Source organism: Hoplias malabaricus, chromosome 1 (assembly GCF_029633855.1).
Source record: "Hoplias malabaricus isolate fHopMal1 chromosome 1, fHopMal1.hap1, whole genome shotgun sequence".
NCBI classification, from domain to species: domain Eukaryota; kingdom Metazoa; phylum Chordata; class Actinopteri; order Characiformes; family Erythrinidae; genus Hoplias; species Hoplias malabaricus.
In genome coordinates, this window is record NC_089800.1 from 62529675 (window position 1) to 62548619 (window position 18945).

The following is an 18945-nucleotide window of genomic DNA, read 5'->3' on the forward strand; positions in this document are numbered from 1 at the left end:
AGAGAGGCTACATCATACAAATACTGTCCCTAGGAATTGTCTGCAGCACATGTTTGGACCAGTGGGCAGATTCCTTATCAAGTCTTTTCAGTGTCAGATAATCTGGCTTAATTTTGTGTTATTTTGCCTTTTTTGTAATTTTAATAGAATAATAAAGTGTGTAGATCTCCTCTTGCTATTGATTTTCACTTGCCAAAGTGTTTTTCTTGTATTTGTTTTTTTTTATTCTGTATTGTTTGCTCCCAAGATATAATTACATTTTTTTAAATGCTTCTCCTTATGTATCAAAATAGGGGCTTTTTTTCTTTATCACTAAGTCACTGTTGCCTGTTACTTCTGTTACCTCTAAAACACATCCCATCAATACTGTTTGTTCTTTTCCTCACAAAGCGACTGATTAGCTACTTTTATGGAGGAAACATGCATGCAGAATGTGTAGGTCACAATATTACCTGCTGTGAGTTTTAACCTGAACTGCAATAATGACATCATGGCAAGTGAACCCATTTTAAATCTTGTGAAAAATATGTAATGTCTCTCATTGCAAAACAAAAACAATTATTGATATTAAAGCTTATCCAGACACTTTTGAATTTTACTAAGGTTATTTAGCTTATTTTTAAATAGGTTACATGATCTTATTACACCTTTAACATATTGAATATTAAGTGTAAAGTACATATTAGGGTTTCCCTTGCCAAGATATTTGCAGTATGCATAATATCCTGATTGACTCTTGAAAACACATTTAAAACTTAGAGGAAAAAACAAGAACAAATTTTGGCCAGTTTTCTAGACTGAGTTTAAAGCCTAGTTTAAGAGTAATTTGGAATTAACATGAAAGCTGTTTAGGTCTAGCACTAGGCTTATAAAGAGTCCAGAAAAGTGGCCCTTAAATCCTGTAAGTCGTGTTTGCGTGGTTGAATAACACTGTTATGATCTTAGGTTCACTGATTCAATTTTCACAATGTTGGTCTTATGTGTTTTTGTCAATGAATACACAGTCTACACCTGGTTCACTACTGCGACTAGCTCAGATGGATAAGAGCAAGAGTTGAACAGTATTAACAAAAGTAATCAAAGATATTTATATTCTATTTCGACACTTTGTACTTGGATTTTGTACTATGTCAGTGGTGTGTTATCATTAAAGGAGCCATTCCAGATCCTTTTTGTATTGTCTTCATTTAATTACTCTTCAGAAGCTGGTTTATTTCACTGTTATTTGAAAAGCACTATAGGGTTAGTTTTTATTGTATTTTATGGGTTCAGTATAATGGGAACTTTTGTTTTCAGAAGAGGCACACGATGAACTAGTTATCATATGGCCTTTTACCAACATGAAACAGCCTAAACATGAATATTTTGTTCCTTGCCCTGTATTTGACTATTTTTGCACATTCTAAGAGCAAACACAATTATGAATTGTAAACTCTTACACACAATGTGTATTTGTACTTATTTTTTTTGTAACTTCAGTTATGACTACTATACTCATTTGTTTTACCAGCACAGTGAATATGGAGAGAAGTCAAACTTATGTTGTATATTCACATTAGTGTATGCTTTGAAACAGTGATTTTTCAGAGAGAAGAGGTAAAAATTACTTTGGCAAGTTGTTAATCAAGACTAATGATCCCTCCTTGTGTACCTGAAGACAAATTTGCAACTATACATTACTGTCATTTCTTTTGTGCAAAATGGAACTAACACTGCATGTGCTATTTGTCTTGAACTATCAATTGTAATGAGAATGGTTCAGTGTGAACAGAAATGATCACAAAGTTGTGGTGCTGGGCCTTGTAAGCTATGACTGTTGATTGATTCTCTGGCTCTGTTTTCTCTGTCCTCCTTCTCTTCCAAGTTCACATCCCCCTCTTTACCCCTCTGCTCTGCCCTGGCTTGTCTGGGATTTCTTTAGCAACTCCACTGATGCTTCTGAAGTGTCCTCTAAATTCCTGCCTTGCTTTAGCCTCTCTAACATAACACTAAACCCCGCTCAACTGTTAATGCTCTGTTTGCAAAATACTTCTTTTTCTGAAAAATTGCATTGTGTGGACCTTTTTGATGTGTGCAATGGGCTTTAAAAGAAAATATATTTTACTCATTTTTGAAAATCTCCCTTAGATTTCAAGAATCACTTCTTTTTCCCTATTTGCAACAACATGTTCAAAGTTCCTGTTGGTGTAAATGTTTTTTGCACTTAATCCCTCAGTTAAATTCTGCTTGACAGTTTAAAGAGTTACAATAAATTGATGCACAGTAAGTTCACACAAACATTTACAAGTTTGGAATCGCTTTTGCATGTGTTACATTTTGTTATAATTTTATAAAGATATGCTTCCATTAAAAAAAAACATTTCTCTTCAGATTGTATAAATTGAATACTATGCACCCACCCCACCCCCAACCTCTTGTTTCAAAATGGTGGCAGTAAGAGAGAAGAATTGAAGAAGGTAGAGGATTGTGAGAAATGGGGATGGAGTTCTGGGCTCATGCTAGAAATCAGGACTCACCCCCTTTTGTGATGGATGGAAGTATGATCGACAGAAAGATTTGAAAAAAGAGAAAGTAGGGATGGGGTGCAAAAACACTGTCACGGTCAAGTATAGAGAAGAAAATTAACAGGATATTTATTTAGTTTTCTGAAAAATTCCATTACATTGTCATCCCCAACCTTCCCACTTCTAACTGGTGCATTTAGGAAATACAAAACAGTTTTATCAGTTGTACTTTATTAAAAACAAATGAAAAATAGGATGCAATCAGCTTCATAAGAATTGTCTGCTACTTTTTGTGGAAAAATGGTTAATTGGTCCCTTGAGATGAGTTTTATGGCTTAGCATTGCTGTAATGTTTTTGTGTTCAAAACAGGATCCTGACTGGACTTCCAACAGTGCGTTCATCAACAGGTGAGTGGCCAATGCACAGTAGACCTGTATAAGGCTCCAGCCCTTTAGTGACAGTCTGCACGTCCACATCAGCCGTAGCTCCGCTGAGTTCCTCCAGGCCAGGCCTGGTTTAATTACTGGTGTCAGTTCTGAAGAATGTTCCATTTAAGTTCTGACAGACTGCTCTGTTCTTCATTCATGTACAGTTATAGCATGCTGTATTGGGCTGACATTACACAGAGAAAGGCCTGGCATTGATCAGAGACATACAGTACTAGTCAAAAGTTTGGACATACCTTCTCATTAGTCATTGATGGAATATTCACAGTATAGAACTGTGTACAAGCCCTACCTCTGCGCAACCCAAGTCATGGTCTTTTTAAAACACATTAAGAAGGCGAGCAGTTCTACAAATGAACTCTTGACGAGGCCACAGCTGTTCACTGAATACCATTCCAGGTGACGACCTCATGAAGCTGATTGAGAGAGCGCCAAGAGTGTGCAAATCCCTGATCAAAGCAAAAGATAGCTACATTATTTACTACATAATTCCATATGTCACTATTCAATATTTATTTACAATGTAGAAAATAATAAAAAACAAAGAAAACCATTGAATGAGAAGAGGTCCAAACTTTTGACTGGTACTGTACATTCACAATGTGGAAAATAACCCAAAACAAAGGAAACCCTCCCTGAGTGGGCATGTCCAATCATTTGACTGGTACTGTAGCTATCAGTGGTCTGTGCAGAGATCTCATGTTCTCTTCCCTAGCAGCACTTTACAACATAACTCACATCAGCCCAGCCTAGAAATCTCACCAATTTCTTAGAATAAGGAGAAAACTTGTGTATAGATCACCCATTATTAATTACTTTGTGTTATTGCATTTTTAAAGACCTAATGTTTCATTATGATGTCTCACTATCTCATATTTAATCTAAACTATAAAACACTATATTATGACTTAATATCTTACAATGATGTGAAAGTTGACCATATGTATGAGATAATACTAATAAAGGAATACTAATTGCTACATTTAAAGCTGCACTGAAACAATTCCTAAAGAATCAGTCAAGTTGAATAATATCTTATATAACATTTTGGCCACAGTAAACTATAACCTGGTTAAACAATAGTCACTGTGAGGAATAATGACCTGTGTCTTGGTCATGCAAAAATAGCAGGAGACTGCATGTGACCAGAGGGAAATAGAGGAACCTATAGGTCATCTGACCTCAAGCAAAGCCTAAGATGTGACTTTCCTCTTTGTGGGAAAGAGCAATAACTATGTCAGTGTCCTTTCTGCTAGTTAAAGTAATTTCACATCTCTCTCTGTCTGAACATAAGAAAAAATCTTTAATGAAAACAAGTTCATTTATCAATATATTAATCATAAAGAAGCATAGGAACTACACCTTAAAGTTGGAGGACAGTGCAAGTCCTCAAATTCAAAGTTGCAGTGTAAGTATTTAGAGAGAAATTATACCCTAATGCTGTTGATAATCATAGTTAGAATGTACATGCTCTACACCATGGTAACCACAGTTAAATAGATTAAATCTAAGGAGTTTTCTAATCGCTGTTTTTATTTCCCACAAGAGAGAGATGTCTCAGAAGACATGCTTCAGATGAACTCTCTTATGTGTGTTTGACATTCTAATGTAAACAGACACTTGTGTGTATATGTAAACAGCTTGTTTTAAATTTTACAGATGTTTTACAGAATTTGTCATGTTTTCATTAGGTACAGCACTGGAATGAGATCCTGGTCATTTTCTCAAGCGGTAAGACACACTTCCATTCTTTTCTGTGTGCCCTGGCAGATCAAGGCCAATCATTTTTAAACTATTTATGATAAGAATTCTTATCTGTGATGATTTAGAACCACATTTACAAAGTGTCTACAGAAGTAAGAGCACTTCTATATGTTTAAAAAACAATGTTGCAATTTTTTCAAGAACGAGTACTTCTCCTAAAACAGTTCTGTGAAGAATAGCTATTCTTGGCAGAAAAAAGGGAATTCCACTCATGTTTCATGTTTTAAATGTTAACAAACTGGTTTAACATGAAACTGTTCATATGGGAAACATAGTATGAAGATACTTTACCTTGCTGATGATAGGATGCAATGTGTGCAACACATGATGAACCTTTTAAACTTTTTTATCATGCCTGGTATATTTAAAAATAATGTAGACTAATAATACGTGTGTCTGGCTGCTATAACCACCACTGTGAACAATTCTGACTTGACATGTCACTGGAGCAATGTCATTAGAGTATTTTAAAATATGATGAATGATTTTGTCTACATCAAAATCGACAACCTCAGTATTTTAAGCAAAGCTATTTATTTCACATTTGTAAAATCGGTCCCTTTTAAGTGGAGGCCTTCACCACAAAACTCTGGCAGGTGCTGGTCTCAAATTACCTGCGTGTGACATGAGCGAGTATATGAGTGTACAAGTCCCTTTGGCTCACTTTCCCACGGACCCCTCTCCTTACACAAAAGAAACAATGAGTTACTGTCAAAGCTTTAAATGTATTTACAAATGTTGTTTAGTTCTTTGGAGCTATTTAGGCATTAGGTAGTTGGACAAGACACAAGTCTGCTTTATAGGATTTCTACATTTTTTAAGGTTTTCCTAAACACTTAAAATGAAAACATTTATGTATTATCTGAGGGTGAAAGTTATATGGTCTTCCAGTGTTGTTAGAAGTCTTGTTTACATTAAGGTTTTTTTTTATAAACCCAATATAACTTTCAAGACATCAACTAAAAGCTTAGTCTTTGCAAGCAAAAATGAGCTGTTTTTGCCTAACTTCACGAGAAAACTGTCAGTCAGTTAAATGAAAGTGTTCCTCAGAGTAAGACTGCAAATAATTTAGATCTTTCACCTTCTAATGTTCATAATATCATGAAAGGATTTTGGGAGTCAGGAGGAATCTTGGTGTATAAAGGCCAAGAGTAGTTTAGAAACTGCTGCTAAATATGCCTGACCTTCTAACCCTCATGTGGTATTGTTTTAGAAACCGTCACACTACTGTGACGGACATAGCCACATGGGCTTGGGAGTACTTTGGAAAATGACAAGTACAATGAAAAGTGCAATATTGTGATGACCACATATTGTGGACGATTTGTGAGGTAGTCTAGGATCCAATTAGACAGGTAATAATCCACTCCAGTGTGTTCCAATTTTTCCTTCAAGAGCCCAGGCATTATGGTGTTGAAAGCACAGGAGAAATCAAAGAACACAGCGTTCCCAGGCTTCTCCAGGTGAGAAAGAGCTCCGTGAAGGAGGCAGATTATGGCACCATCCACTCCAATTCCAGGCTGTTCTGAGAACTGAAGCGGGTCCATAGCTGAGCTCACCATAGGGCAGAGATAGATAGAGACTAGATAGAGATAGAGACTAGGACCAGCCTCTACAGTTTCTTCGTAAGGTGAGATGTCAGTGCCACTGACCTGTATCTACTGAGATCGTTAAGGTGCTGCGTCTTCGGAACCGGTAACAAACAAGATGTTTTCCACAGCCGTGGTACTTTGCCCAGCTTCAGACTCATGTTGAACATGAGCTAAACTATTCCACACAGTTGATCTGCACATGCTTTGAGGAGCCTGGCACTGATGCCATGAATGATATGCAATATATGAAGGTATCATTGATGCAGAGGCTTATTAGTATTAGTAGTAGTATTTTGGATGGACATATGCTGCCATCAAGATTAACTCGTGTCCCAGGAACGTCTTGATGAGTTTGTCTTGTCTTCATTGCCCTAGAGTTCTTGAGTTTGACTGGCCTGTCTGTTGTCCAGACAACAGTGACCACAGACTGTTGAGCAGCACAAGTCTTGTATGCAGCTAAATTTATTGTATACACTGTTACCCAGTGTTGAACATGCCTCTGTCCCAGCTGTTAAAGGATCAAGTGAATTAACAAATTACAGATTTCAGTTTTATTTCATTATTAAAAAAGGTCCCATCTTTTCTGGAAATGGGCTTTGCAGATGATCTTATATCTAATTTCCAAAAAAATAATAAATTGTTCTTGATGGCACCTGTAACTACAAATTACATTAATGAAAGTTACTCATGCATTTGGTATGTGCTTGATTTTGTAGCAGTCTACATCAAATCAGTTAAGGGAAGTTTTAATAACCAGTTAGCTTCACACAAACTGCCTAAATTATTACCCACTTGCTTCCCCCCTCACGCCTTTTGCTTGCAAGGGATCGTTTAACCCGGATGAATTTTAGAGTTAAATCCCACAACTCACACACACACACACACACACAAAATAACAATGAATGTGTATGCTGAACTCACTCTTATAACAGCTCATGTTTGCTTTCATATTAACCAAAGCTCTTCATTATTCAGATCTATTCTGCTCTCCATTGTTGACCAGAGGAGGATGGGTTTGTTCCTCTTGCTCTGAAGGAGTTTTTACTATCACTATTAGCTTGCACAAAGGAGGCCTGGACCCAGAATTCTGTAAATGTGCTTTGTGACAACATTTACTGTGAAACGTGCTATACAAATAAAATCCAATTGAACTGAAACAAATAAAAAGATATATCACATATGAGTTAAAACGATGATATTGATGAGAAACTTGAAACTTCTCAGAAATTGCAGTGGGATGTTTCAAGGCAGTATATATAAGCAGTGGCTCATCTTTAGGTAGTGCATGTCTCCTGTAGTATTCACAGTGTGGAGCACAGTAGCACATCCTGATAGCATCTCAAGCTCAGGTCCCAGCACAGTGGGAGAGAGAGAGAGTAGAGAGAATAATGGCCTCTCTGTGCCTCACCCTGCTGTGATGGCCCCTGGGGTAATATTTAGTAAAAGTAGCGTGACAATCCTCTGCATGGACCATGATGGGAGATTTAGCCCACAATGGCGTGACCAATCACCTTCACATTAAATCCTAGACAAACGTTAATGGGAGTTGCTCTCAGGAGTATGACACCCCCCCTAAAACATGCAACTAAAATTTGCTTAATCCACATGAAGAACACGATTACAAGGTGTTGTTCTGCATGTTTAGAGAGTGAACAAAGATGTTTAGAGGAGGCAAAGAAAGCCAGAGCATTAGCATATTGTTGGTATGTGCTAAGGCTCCTGTGCAAGTTCATAACTGGTAATCTGAGGAGATCATGTCTCACCATAATAGCTGTCCTTCCCAGTGCTGGAAATATGACTGGTTTACCACTATGCTATTTAGCCAAGAAAGAAGAGCCCACATCCTATGGGTGCATTCCCCCCATCAGTGGCAGTATCATGTGTATGTGTGTGTGTGTAGGCTTAGGCATGCAAAAAATGTTTTGGCTACAACTCCCACCAACTGCTGGTAGTGTATGCCTTATTTATCTCGCCTTTGAGGAAAAAAAAAAAAGATATTTACACTTATCTCCCAAAGCACTAAAGATTGAACTCAAACAGGAATCATGGCGACCCCAAGTGGCTGAAGCCTATAAAAAAATTGATACAGTTTATGATTTTCCATAAAAAAAACTTCTTGAGATTTTACTCTTTGGCAGCCACTGATGTTTATTTTGATTTATGTAAAAAAAAAATATATATATATATATATATATATATAAATAAAGTATAAATATATATAAGTTTCAATGTAACCATGTTTTGTCCACAGTGTGAATACTTCAGTGTTGCTTTAACCCGTTTCGACTCAGTAGCAGCCATAGTGTAGCATTATCATATCTGTGCTGGTTTGGAGTAATGTTAGTCCTCTAACCGGTGTGTTCCCGACGTGTTCCTCTAGGCCTGTGTTACTCTCTCAGACCCGGTCATGATGCTGTCTGAATGTTTAAAGAACGTACAGAATGTTTGTCGCGCCAAAAGAGACGGTTTACATTCAAAGCTGTCTTCGCTGAAACGGTGGCTTCAGGTGGGCTGGACAAGTTGTTGAAATGCAGGACTGTGTTGAGGGGACGGGCGGAAATATTATGTGAGAATGAACTCGGTTTGAGTTGTTTTTATATGTGACTAGAAATGCGGTGTGGCTTGTCTCAACCACACGCCACGACCGAAGCTTAACTGCCTGTTATGAGTTCCCGTTTCCTTTGTAACCGAGCTTTGAATTACAGTTACACCTGTATCTGTCGACTACATGAGACGCAAGCGCTGGTTATAAGTTTTGTGTACACTCTTCCATTGAGACGATAGTGTGGAAATAAAGGCCCGGAAGGTCTGTGTGGACACTGCCTCTCTGCGTTTTTGCGTAACACATAAGGAGAAGTTTTGAGAAATGAGACGCGCGCCTTTATTTTTCACTACGCTGAGCTGTTAGAGGACTATTCTTTGGAGGTGAACCTGAACCTGGGAATTTGATTAATATTTTTTCCACCTGCTTGACAGGGGCTGACAGGACTGGTAAGAACGGGTACACACTGAAAAGTAATGGGTTTCAGGGGCTTTGAGTTTACTTCGACCAGCATCTCACTCATCTTTGTTTTTGACTAGCAGAGATATAATGATAGGCACATTTTTGGGTTCGATACGACTTGTTTTAGTTTTAAAAAAAAAAGTCTTCTTAAGGCTCTGTGCCCTACTCAGAAGTCTTTGGATCTGGACAATTCAAATGTCTTAACCAGCACACCATAGTGGGTCCAACAGTGATTGAACATGGGCTAGCTGGGTTCTAGTTGGGCATGAGAAATGGGTGGATTGGTTCCTGGGTTATTAGTGAGGCGTAAGGTTGCTGCATATTTAGGAGATATGGGGCAGCCCAGTAAATATGTGGGCCCATTGTACCTTTCTTAATTTAGAGAGATTTTGTGTTTTCAGTTGTGATGCCCACATTGGCCCAATGTTTAACCCCCTCCTGGTTCTGTCCTTGACCCTGGAGGGCATCTATATGTGGGGCCAATGTTTATCCAGTGGAGAAACATGCTAGTATGCAACTGGGCTGCCCTTCGGTCTGCACGTTGGTGTGGTGAATGGGTTAATTTCAAAGCAAAAGACTGGTAATTGTCCTTTCCTTGAGAAATAGAGAGACTGTAAAATTGCTGATCTGTAATTTATAAAGTTATTGTCTGCCTCAGGCGCTAACATGGTGGTTACTGTCACACAGCTCCATGGTCTTGGGGTCGTGGGTACAGGTCACTGACAGTGAAGAGTTTAGTGTGTTCTGCGTGTGACTGTGTTTGTTTGTTTTGGGAGCTTCGGTTTCCACCCACAGTTCAGAAATACACACTGGTTGGTGGATTGGCATAGGTGTGTTCATGTGATGCACTTTGATGATGGTCTTGCATCCTGTCCAAGGTGTGTTTCTGCCTTGTGCCCAGTGAGTCCGGGTAGCATTCGGACCCAGAAATGGATAAAATGGTTACAGGAAATAATGAATTATTTACCTCATATATAAGCTTATAGTCCTTTCATACTTTCAAACATTATATAGCAGCATTATTTTTAAATGATCATTTAAATAAAAGAAGAGACAAGAAAAGCAGTCGATGCAGTGGTTGTCTTTTTTCAGTTTTTCTAGACAATCTCAGATCAGGGTTTTTACTCTTAGACACATGAAAAATATAGGGCTGGGGGTTATGCTTTAATGTAGAGTGATGTATGATTGGTTGGGTTTTTTTAGACAACAGTGGGATATATACACTCTATTCATTTGTATGTTCAGTTATATATAATTGTAGTAGAATGTATAATTTACCTTGATGTCCAGCAATGCAGCTAGGGCATTACCTTGTGTTTGTGTTTCTGATTAGAAATGTTAGGTTAGTTTTGAAGGAATACTATGCCCTTGCCGTGTACGTGTGAGCTGCTTTAGAAAGGGGAACATGAACAAGTTGAGGAAATTGAGCAATAGCCTACTTCTTTCAACTATGCTTGTTCAACTCAGTGTGTATTTTTAAAATGCCCACACTGCACTGTTGCTTATCCTTCAACTAGCCTTTAAAGATGTAATAGCTTTTCATGATGTATTTGTTGTCATAAGCCCTTGTCATAAGATTATTCCAGGAAGTACATATACTCATCATCATCATCATTATAGAACCACGTGATACTTTGATTATGGCGTAACAACATCAGCTCAACAAGTCTAGTCATCAAAACTTGAGTGAGTTACCTATATATTGGGGTTGTTTAAGTGCAATCATTGTTTGCTTGAATTGTTTATTTCCCCCTCATTTTAGCTGTTCTTACAGTTTCTAGCCTGTGATGTCATATCCCACCACTTCCCTCAGAGATGCATGTTTGAGGTTGCGGCTTAGTTTCACATGTTTAATGCATACACATTTGTTTCTGCAACTCAGAGGTTTTGGAATTGTTTTGATGGCATCCTTGCCAGACAGTTTCAGTGAGCACTACTTAACATTGTTTTCGTGTTTGCTTTTGTTTTAGGCATCTTTCCCTATTTCATTAGCTCCTAGAAGGACTGCAGATGAGTACAACCCGGTAAGTAAAGCACTGTGTGTGCTGTTTCTCATGTGTCATATTGAGCATTGTTATCACTTATAATCTTAAGTGATTGTGAGAGTTTGAAAAGAGGCAGTGAATATGACTTTGACTGCGTTTGAAACACTTATTTGGGCTTGCACAATTATACCGGTAAATAAAAATATGCATATAAATTGATATCAGACAGATTTTTAGATAGTGTTTTTAACCAGATGATGCATGCATGTTGTACTCACAAAGAGCATGAAATTTTCATCTGCAGTTTATCAGTTTATCTCACTACATTAGTAACCCTGTATGGTTAATCCAAATCGACCTATTGACGGTTTATACATATTCACATATGAACTTCAGTGTTTCCTAAAGCACTGAAAAACATGGACAGCTTGTTAGCAACAACACCATAACACAGCATATAGTAATAGCATGAATAATTGTATCTGAATTATCTGATTTATTATTTTTATTAATGTATCATTGCGAATTGGTTTTAACATGGTTTTTGCAAATATTGAAGTAAACAATAGTTGTCATTGTTGCATTTCGGCAGGTTTTAAAATGTGTCCAAATGATTTTGTCGTGCGTTTTGTCCTTTTTATTATACCTACAAAAATAAGAAAAACTAAAAACCTATTTTAAGTGAATGTGGTACGTAGCATTTTTCAAAGCATTTTCAAATACCCCCCCCCCCTCCCCCCGCATTACTTTGTACTGTGATCTGGAATGATTGAACGTCCCAAACATTCCGTGTCTTAACGCCCCTGCTTTCTTTCTGCCCATACCTCTGTAGGTGTCCCTCAGGCATAAGTCTAAGAGAAAGACTCGAGGAGGTAAGCCAGTTACAGCTCATGAAAGCTGCCTTTTGATAAACATGACAGGTGTCTAAACGGATGATTTGTTCAAACAGGTAATGCAGCTATGAGTAGAAGGAGAGTCTCAGTGAAGGAGCTGGTCCCTGCAGACCACCAGGGTTGGCTGTATAGAAAGAATGAAGGGAAAGGTTTCCTGGGCTTTAAGTGGAAAAAGTACTGGTTTATTCTGAAGAAGACGTCACTCTACTGGTACACCAATCAGATGGTGAGTGAACTCATTGAATGAGTCATTCTGAGCTTATGTGCAGCATTTCTGCCTTAATTGCTGAATGAGCTCCGAGAAAGGCCAAGATTGTGTCATGTTTCCTGAACTATTACAGGTTCATTTGTCAGGGTTTTCATAGTGACCTACTGGCAAATTCAAATTAAAAAAAAAAAAAATTAAAAAGCTAAATATGTCCTTCCTCTTAAGGCTGAAAAAGCAGAGGGCTACATTAACCTGACTGATTTTCTGATTGACCGGGCATTGGAGTGCAAGAAGAAATAGTGAGTAACATTTGGATCTGTTAACAAGTGTTTGTCATACTTAAATATTTTGTTTTATGAAAAGTAATGTACCACTACTTATCATTTTTGGAAAACGTATTAAATTATAAATCAATGCAAAATTTAAACAGTTTGGATAATCACTTTTAATAAAATGTATAACAAGGAGCAATCCTACTGCATTTTTTTTCCAGTGCCATTAAAGCATGTCACCCAAAGGTTAGGATATTCTATTTTGCTGCTGAGACTAATGAGGACATGAAAATGTAAGATTAACTACATTATCTATAAATGTAATTCAGTGTAACTAAGTATGAACTTTTTAATTTAAGTGTGATCTTTTATTTTTGGTGGTGTCTACATCAGATGGTTGAATAAACTTGGCCTTGCATCCATTCAGTATGAACCTGCAGAGAATCATCAACCAACTGGTGAGTTTTCATGAGATTTAATATAATTCTTAATGTTGTTTATACGGTACACATTAATACATTAGCATACTGTGTAGTAAAGTGACTTGTGTTTATGTGGGATGCAGAATGCTACAGTGAGGCAAGTGATCATGAGGAGGCTGAATCAACTGAGGCACCCCCTCCGCCCTACTCTGAGCAGATGTCCAACAGCTCAGTGGTTATGAACAGTCCACCAGGCACTGGATCAGTAAGTTCACTTTTATGCTCAGTACTCTCCAGGATGCTTGATTAATTTATTAGTTCAAATATTCTTGACACGCTTTAAATCAAGAATATCTGTTTAAAAAATAACAAGGCAATGTTCTGGACAGGCGACGCAGTGGTGCAGCAGGTAGTGTCGCAGTCACACAGCTCAAGGAACCTGGAGGTTGTGGGTTCGAGTCCCACTCTGGGTGACTGTCTGTGGAGTTTGGTGTGTTCTCTAAGTGTCTGCGTGAGTTTCCTCCGGATGGATTGGCTACTCAAAAGTGTCCGTTGTTGGGTGTGTGTGTGTGTGTGTGTGTGTATGTGCGCGTTTCGCCCTGTGAAGGACTGGCACCTCTTCCATTGTGTTCCTGGCTTGCGCCCAATAATTCCAGGTATGCTAATGACCCACCGCAGCCCTGAACTGGATTAGCGCTTACAGTCAAATGAATGAATGAAACTCATTCTGGCAAGAACTGGAAAATTATTTTGTAACCTACGGGAACTTGGTTGCTTCCAGTTTCAATTCGCAGATATTCCTCACAATCAGATTAGCTATGGAGTACTGAAAATCTTTATCTAAAAAGTCTTTATCCTATATTTACCCCTGCTTTTTTCCTTACTATTTTATTTTATTCTGCTATTATAAGCTTGATTATAAAGAAATATGGGTTTTACACTAAGCACTATATACAGGTGCTGATCATAAAATTAGAATATCATGATAAAGTTGATTTATTTCAGTAATTCCATTCAAAAAAATGTGAAACTTCTATATTATACTCATTCATTACACAATGACTGATATATTTCAAGTGTTTTTTCATTTAATTTTATGGTAATAACTGACAACTAATAAAAACTCCAAATTCAGAATCTCAGAAAATTAGAATATTGTGAAAAGGTTCAATATTGAAGACACCTGGTGCTGCACTCTAATCAGCGAATTAACTCAGAACACTTGCAAAGGCCTTTTAGATGGTCTCTCAGTCTAGTTCTGTACATCTGTCTGCTGTACATGCTCATACCTTTCGTGTTCACACCTTTCAGTTGGCCAGCGTTTCTAAAAATTATTTTTGTATTGGTCTTCAGTAATATTCTAATTTTCTGAGATACTGAATTTGGGGTTTTCATTAGTTGTCAGTTATAATCATCAAATTGAAAGAAATAAACACTTGAAATAGATCAGTCTGTGTGTAATGAATGAGTATAATATAGAAGTTTCACTTTCTGAATGGAAATACTGAAATAAATCAACTTTTTCATGATATTCTTATTTTATGACCAGCGCCTGTACATTTAAATAACATTTTGAGGTTCACTTATGCCCTGGCTTTGGCTACCACTTATGAGAACCAAATTGTCTGTGTGAAATCATGCTTTACTTGATTTCAATTCTGTAAGCTTGTTCAACAGCTTCTTTATAAAAACATAATCTAAAACTTACCTCATTGTGGAAAGTGCTGCAATTTCACCACAACTGTAACCCATTTGTTGTTTTATGTATGTGGTGAGGCTGTTGACATATTTTTGACCTTCTCTGTTTGTTGATTTTCTAGGGAAGCCTGCCTCCTCCTTATTCATCTCCTGTACCCAGCGAGGCAACACCATCCTCTCCGGTCAGCACCATGACCTCCCATAGCTCCATGTCATCTCTGGCAAAGAACCGGCAGTCCTGGCTGGACCTCGTCTCTCAAGCCAGCCCTGCTACTGCAGAGACTATAGTGTGTTCTGCTCAGGTACATACTCCAAGGTCACAGGAAGCATCACGGTGCAGTGATGCTCCCGCCCCATCTCAGGACCCTCTGGCCACAGGGGACAGGATGGGACCCCTAGACCAGACGATATCCCACTCAAGGGAGAATTTGACTACAAAGGACTGCAGTAAGTATGCATGGTCTGTTAAAGTGTCCCCAACACCATTACATTTGATTTGAAAATCAAAGCAAGCATATTATACTCCTCTGTATGAGAAAACTGATATACCTCATGGTATATTAATTGGAAAACTCTGCTGTGGGTTGACAATATTTCAGTTGCCAGTATAGAGTTATATGTCAGTGTTTTGTAATGAGCAGTTACTGGAAACTGGAAATATCATCAGTGTTTACAGATTTCCATCCTATTTTTACTTGCACTAGCACTGACTGTATTAGTCATACTCTGCAGTGCAGATGTTCTTCACACTTTTGGCAGAAGACAACAGAATTGCAGTTTGCAGAAAATATTCAGACGAGGGACACTAATAGCTATTGCATCATTCACGTACTCTTACAAGGACAGTGATAGTGATAGAAATGCATCAAAACACTTTCAGTATCACTAATCACTAATTAATCATCTTAAAACATCATGCCATGTAGGCAGTATCTGTATATAGTCTTAATTACTAATAACAGTATGTAAGTAAATTTATTTATAAAGCACTCTTTACACAACCTGCGTTGACCAAAGTGCTGTACATACAATTAGCTAACGATTACTCATGAAGACATACAACCAAAACACAGGTAAAAAAAATAAAATAAAAACAGGAGACTGAGACATGCTTTGCTTTTATTAAAGTTTCTATTGTTTTCAGGAGACTTTACAAAAAACAGGTGCAGGGAAATTATTTGAACATTGTAATTGTATTTTATACTCATTGATTACACACAGACTGATATATTTCAAGTGTTTATTTCTTTTAATTTGATGATTATAACTGACAAATAATGAAAACCCCAAATTCAGTATCTCAGAAAATTAGAATATTACTTAAGACCAATACAAAAAAAGAATTTTTAGAAATGCTGGCCAACTGAAAAGTATGAACATGTACAGCACTTAGTTGGGGCTCCTTTTGCCTGAATTACTGCAGCAATGCGGCGTGGCATGGAGTCGATCAGTCTGTGGCACTGCTCAGGTGTTATATGAGAGCCCTGATGGTTGCTCTGATAGTGGCCTTCAGCTCTTCTGCATTGTTGGGTCTGGTGTATTGCATCTTCCTCTTCACAATAACCCATTTTCTATGGGGTTAAGGTCAGGTGAGTTTGCTGGCCAATTAAGAACAGGGATAGCATGGTCCTTAAACCAGGTACTGGTAGCTTTGGCACAGTGTGCAGGTGCCAAGTCTTGTTGGAAAATGAAATCTGCATCTCCATAAAGTTGGTCAGCAGCAGGAAGCATGGAGTGCTATAAAACTTCCTGGTAGACAGCTGTGATGACCTTGGACCTCAGAAAACACAGTGGACCAACACCAGCAGATGACATGGCACCCCAAACCATCAATGACTGTGGAAACTTTACACTGGACCTCAAGCAACGTGGATTCTGTTCCTCTCCTCTCCTCTCTTCCCCCAGACTCTGGGGCCTTGATTTCCAAAGGAAATCCAAAATTTACTTTCATCAGAGAAATAACTTTGGACCAATCAGCAGCAGTCCAGTCTGGAATTACTGAAATAAATAAATTTTTTCATGATATTCTGATTTTATGACCAGCACCTGTATATTTTATTTGAATTTTATTAATTTTGGAAAACTATTAACTTTTTTTCTTTGACTTTCCCTGTCCTTTTGCATGTGGATCTTATATCTCTTTTAGTTATTCTACAAACCCCATTTGCACAAATGTTGGGACATGAGGCAGACTGTAAATAAATGCACAATGCACTCATGCAAATCATTCAATCCTTATATGTATTTAAAAATAGTCCAGACAATTTTTAAAAGTTGAAACTGAAATATTGTTGCTGACTCGTTGTAAATGTGATGCCAGAAACACATTCCAAAAAGGTGGGACAGGTTCTTATTTACTGCTTTGTTGTTTCACCCCTACTTTTAACAACACATTGTATACGTTTGGGAACTGACAAGAACAATTTCTGTTATTTTGAAAATGAAAATGTTTTCCCATTTGTTCTTGTTGAATTCTAGCTGTGGTTTAAATTTCAAAATTCACCAGTGGTTTTCAGTGGGTGAAAGGTCTGGACCTGTCTGGACCCAGTTTTTTTTTTTTTTTTTTTTTTTTTTAAATAAAGAACCATGCTGTTGTAATCCATGCATAATGTGAATTGGCCTTGTCTTACAACAAAAAAATAATAATTATATATACATAGATATAAACAGATGTACTGGGGATGATGAGCCTCTTATTATTATTATTTTGTAGCATTATACAATGTTACCTGTTTTCAGAATGTTTTGCTGGCATCAATTAATATAATAAATCCTTGTTTTGTACTTATTAAATTACATATTGTTTAAATGATTTGCATATTGCCTGACCACTTTTGTTTTTACTTACATTTTGCACAGTGTCCTTCTTTTCAGGAAATGTGTTTTGTAGATACACTTGAGAAATATATTTGTGAGGCAGCTGAGGTGAGTTTGTGTAGTTGGTTGTGTTAATGATGGTGTCTGTTTGAAGAGGAACTAAATGTCAGCAAAGCTTCTTAGAACAGTTTTATTTTCATTGAGAAGATTAAAGGATGGAAAGGAGTCCTGAAATGTCAGTAGGGTAAACAAAATGGAAGTGTTAATTACATTAATATCATTGTCAGAGGCTTTGTATAATGTTGTGTTTCCTGCTTTTGTTTTGTTTGTTTTCTGAGTAAAAAAATAATGATTGCCTTTTATAGCAATATGCACTAGAAGTTTTATAAACAAAAGGGAGGTAATATGGCATAGGTATTGACTTACATGTCTATGTATTTATTATTGGTTATCATTTTGAGCCAGAAATAATGTGTCCATGTAGTGCAGTGTGTTGTAGTGTGACAAAGAATCAATTTTTTTGTTCTGTTTAGACGCAGAGGAAAATGCTGCTGATGAGATGGAGAAATTGTACAAAAATTTGAAAAGAGCAAGTCTGTCTCCTACTGGCGAGCGTAGGCCATCGTCTAAACGGGAATTCAGAGCATCCTTCGTAAAGCGTAGCAAAAACCATACAGTCAACGAGAAGCTTCACCTCATCAGAACACTCAATAGCACCCTGAAGGTTAGCCTTTTATTTCAAATCATTAAACTGCACTACAAAATATCATCTTAAGCAAAAACATCTTAGATCTGTTCAGTTTACGTTTAACTTGTGCTTGAGTAATAACTTTATAATACATTTATTCTTATCCATTTTCAAGAAAAATTCCCTAACACATTAAAAGTACTTTACACATAACTTCACCTCCATTCAGTATGTTCAGACTGATTAATATTAAATAACATCTATCTCCACCCACCCCTCTGCCACTGGCCTGCAATTTGGGAACCTCAGCCCATGAACTCACAGGATTGGTTCCTTAGATTTGGGATGTAAGTTAAGCTAACTGTCTGAATCCATTAGCAGCTGTCTTTGGAACACTGCAGTTTCAGAGTGAAATACTCAGCCATGACATTGCCTGTGTGTGTGTGTGTGTGTGTGTAGTTCAGTTCAATTGGTGGATAATGTTGTTTGTTTTGACCTTTGTTGAAAAAAGCAAAAATGTGCACATTCTTTTTTTTAAATAAGTCACCAGCCATTAAAAATAATACTTAAATGACTTTGAAAAAAAATCAATAATCTACAAATGGTGGACAATAATTTTCCTACAACAATCCCCTCGAGAGAAATGTAAGG

The 18945-nt window shown here is 37.4% G+C and overlaps 1 protein-coding gene across 1 annotated transcript in view; it reads left to right on the top strand.

The window, feature by feature from the left end:
• The window catches only part of LOC136695841 (connector enhancer of kinase suppressor of ras 3-like), a 58019-nt gene that overhangs the window by 37181 nt on the left and 1893 nt on the right, over positions 1-18945 (top strand). The window contains exons 14-24 of the mRNA XM_066670027.1: positions 2875-2912; positions 4643-4682; positions 11282-11335; positions 12129-12168; positions 12246-12415; positions 12623-12696; positions 12891-12962; positions 13063-13127; positions 13235-13356; positions 14912-15236; positions 18140-18330. Of these exons, the coding sequence (XP_066526124.1) occupies positions 2875-2912; positions 4643-4682; positions 11282-11335; positions 12129-12168; positions 12246-12415; positions 12623-12696; positions 12891-12962; positions 13063-13127; positions 13235-13356; positions 14912-15236; positions 18140-18330 (1191 nt within the window). The remainder of the gene's footprint in view (positions 1-2874; positions 2913-4642; positions 4683-11281; positions 11336-12128; positions 12169-12245; positions 12416-12622; positions 12697-12890; positions 12963-13062; positions 13128-13234; positions 13357-14911; positions 15237-18139; positions 18331-18945) is intronic.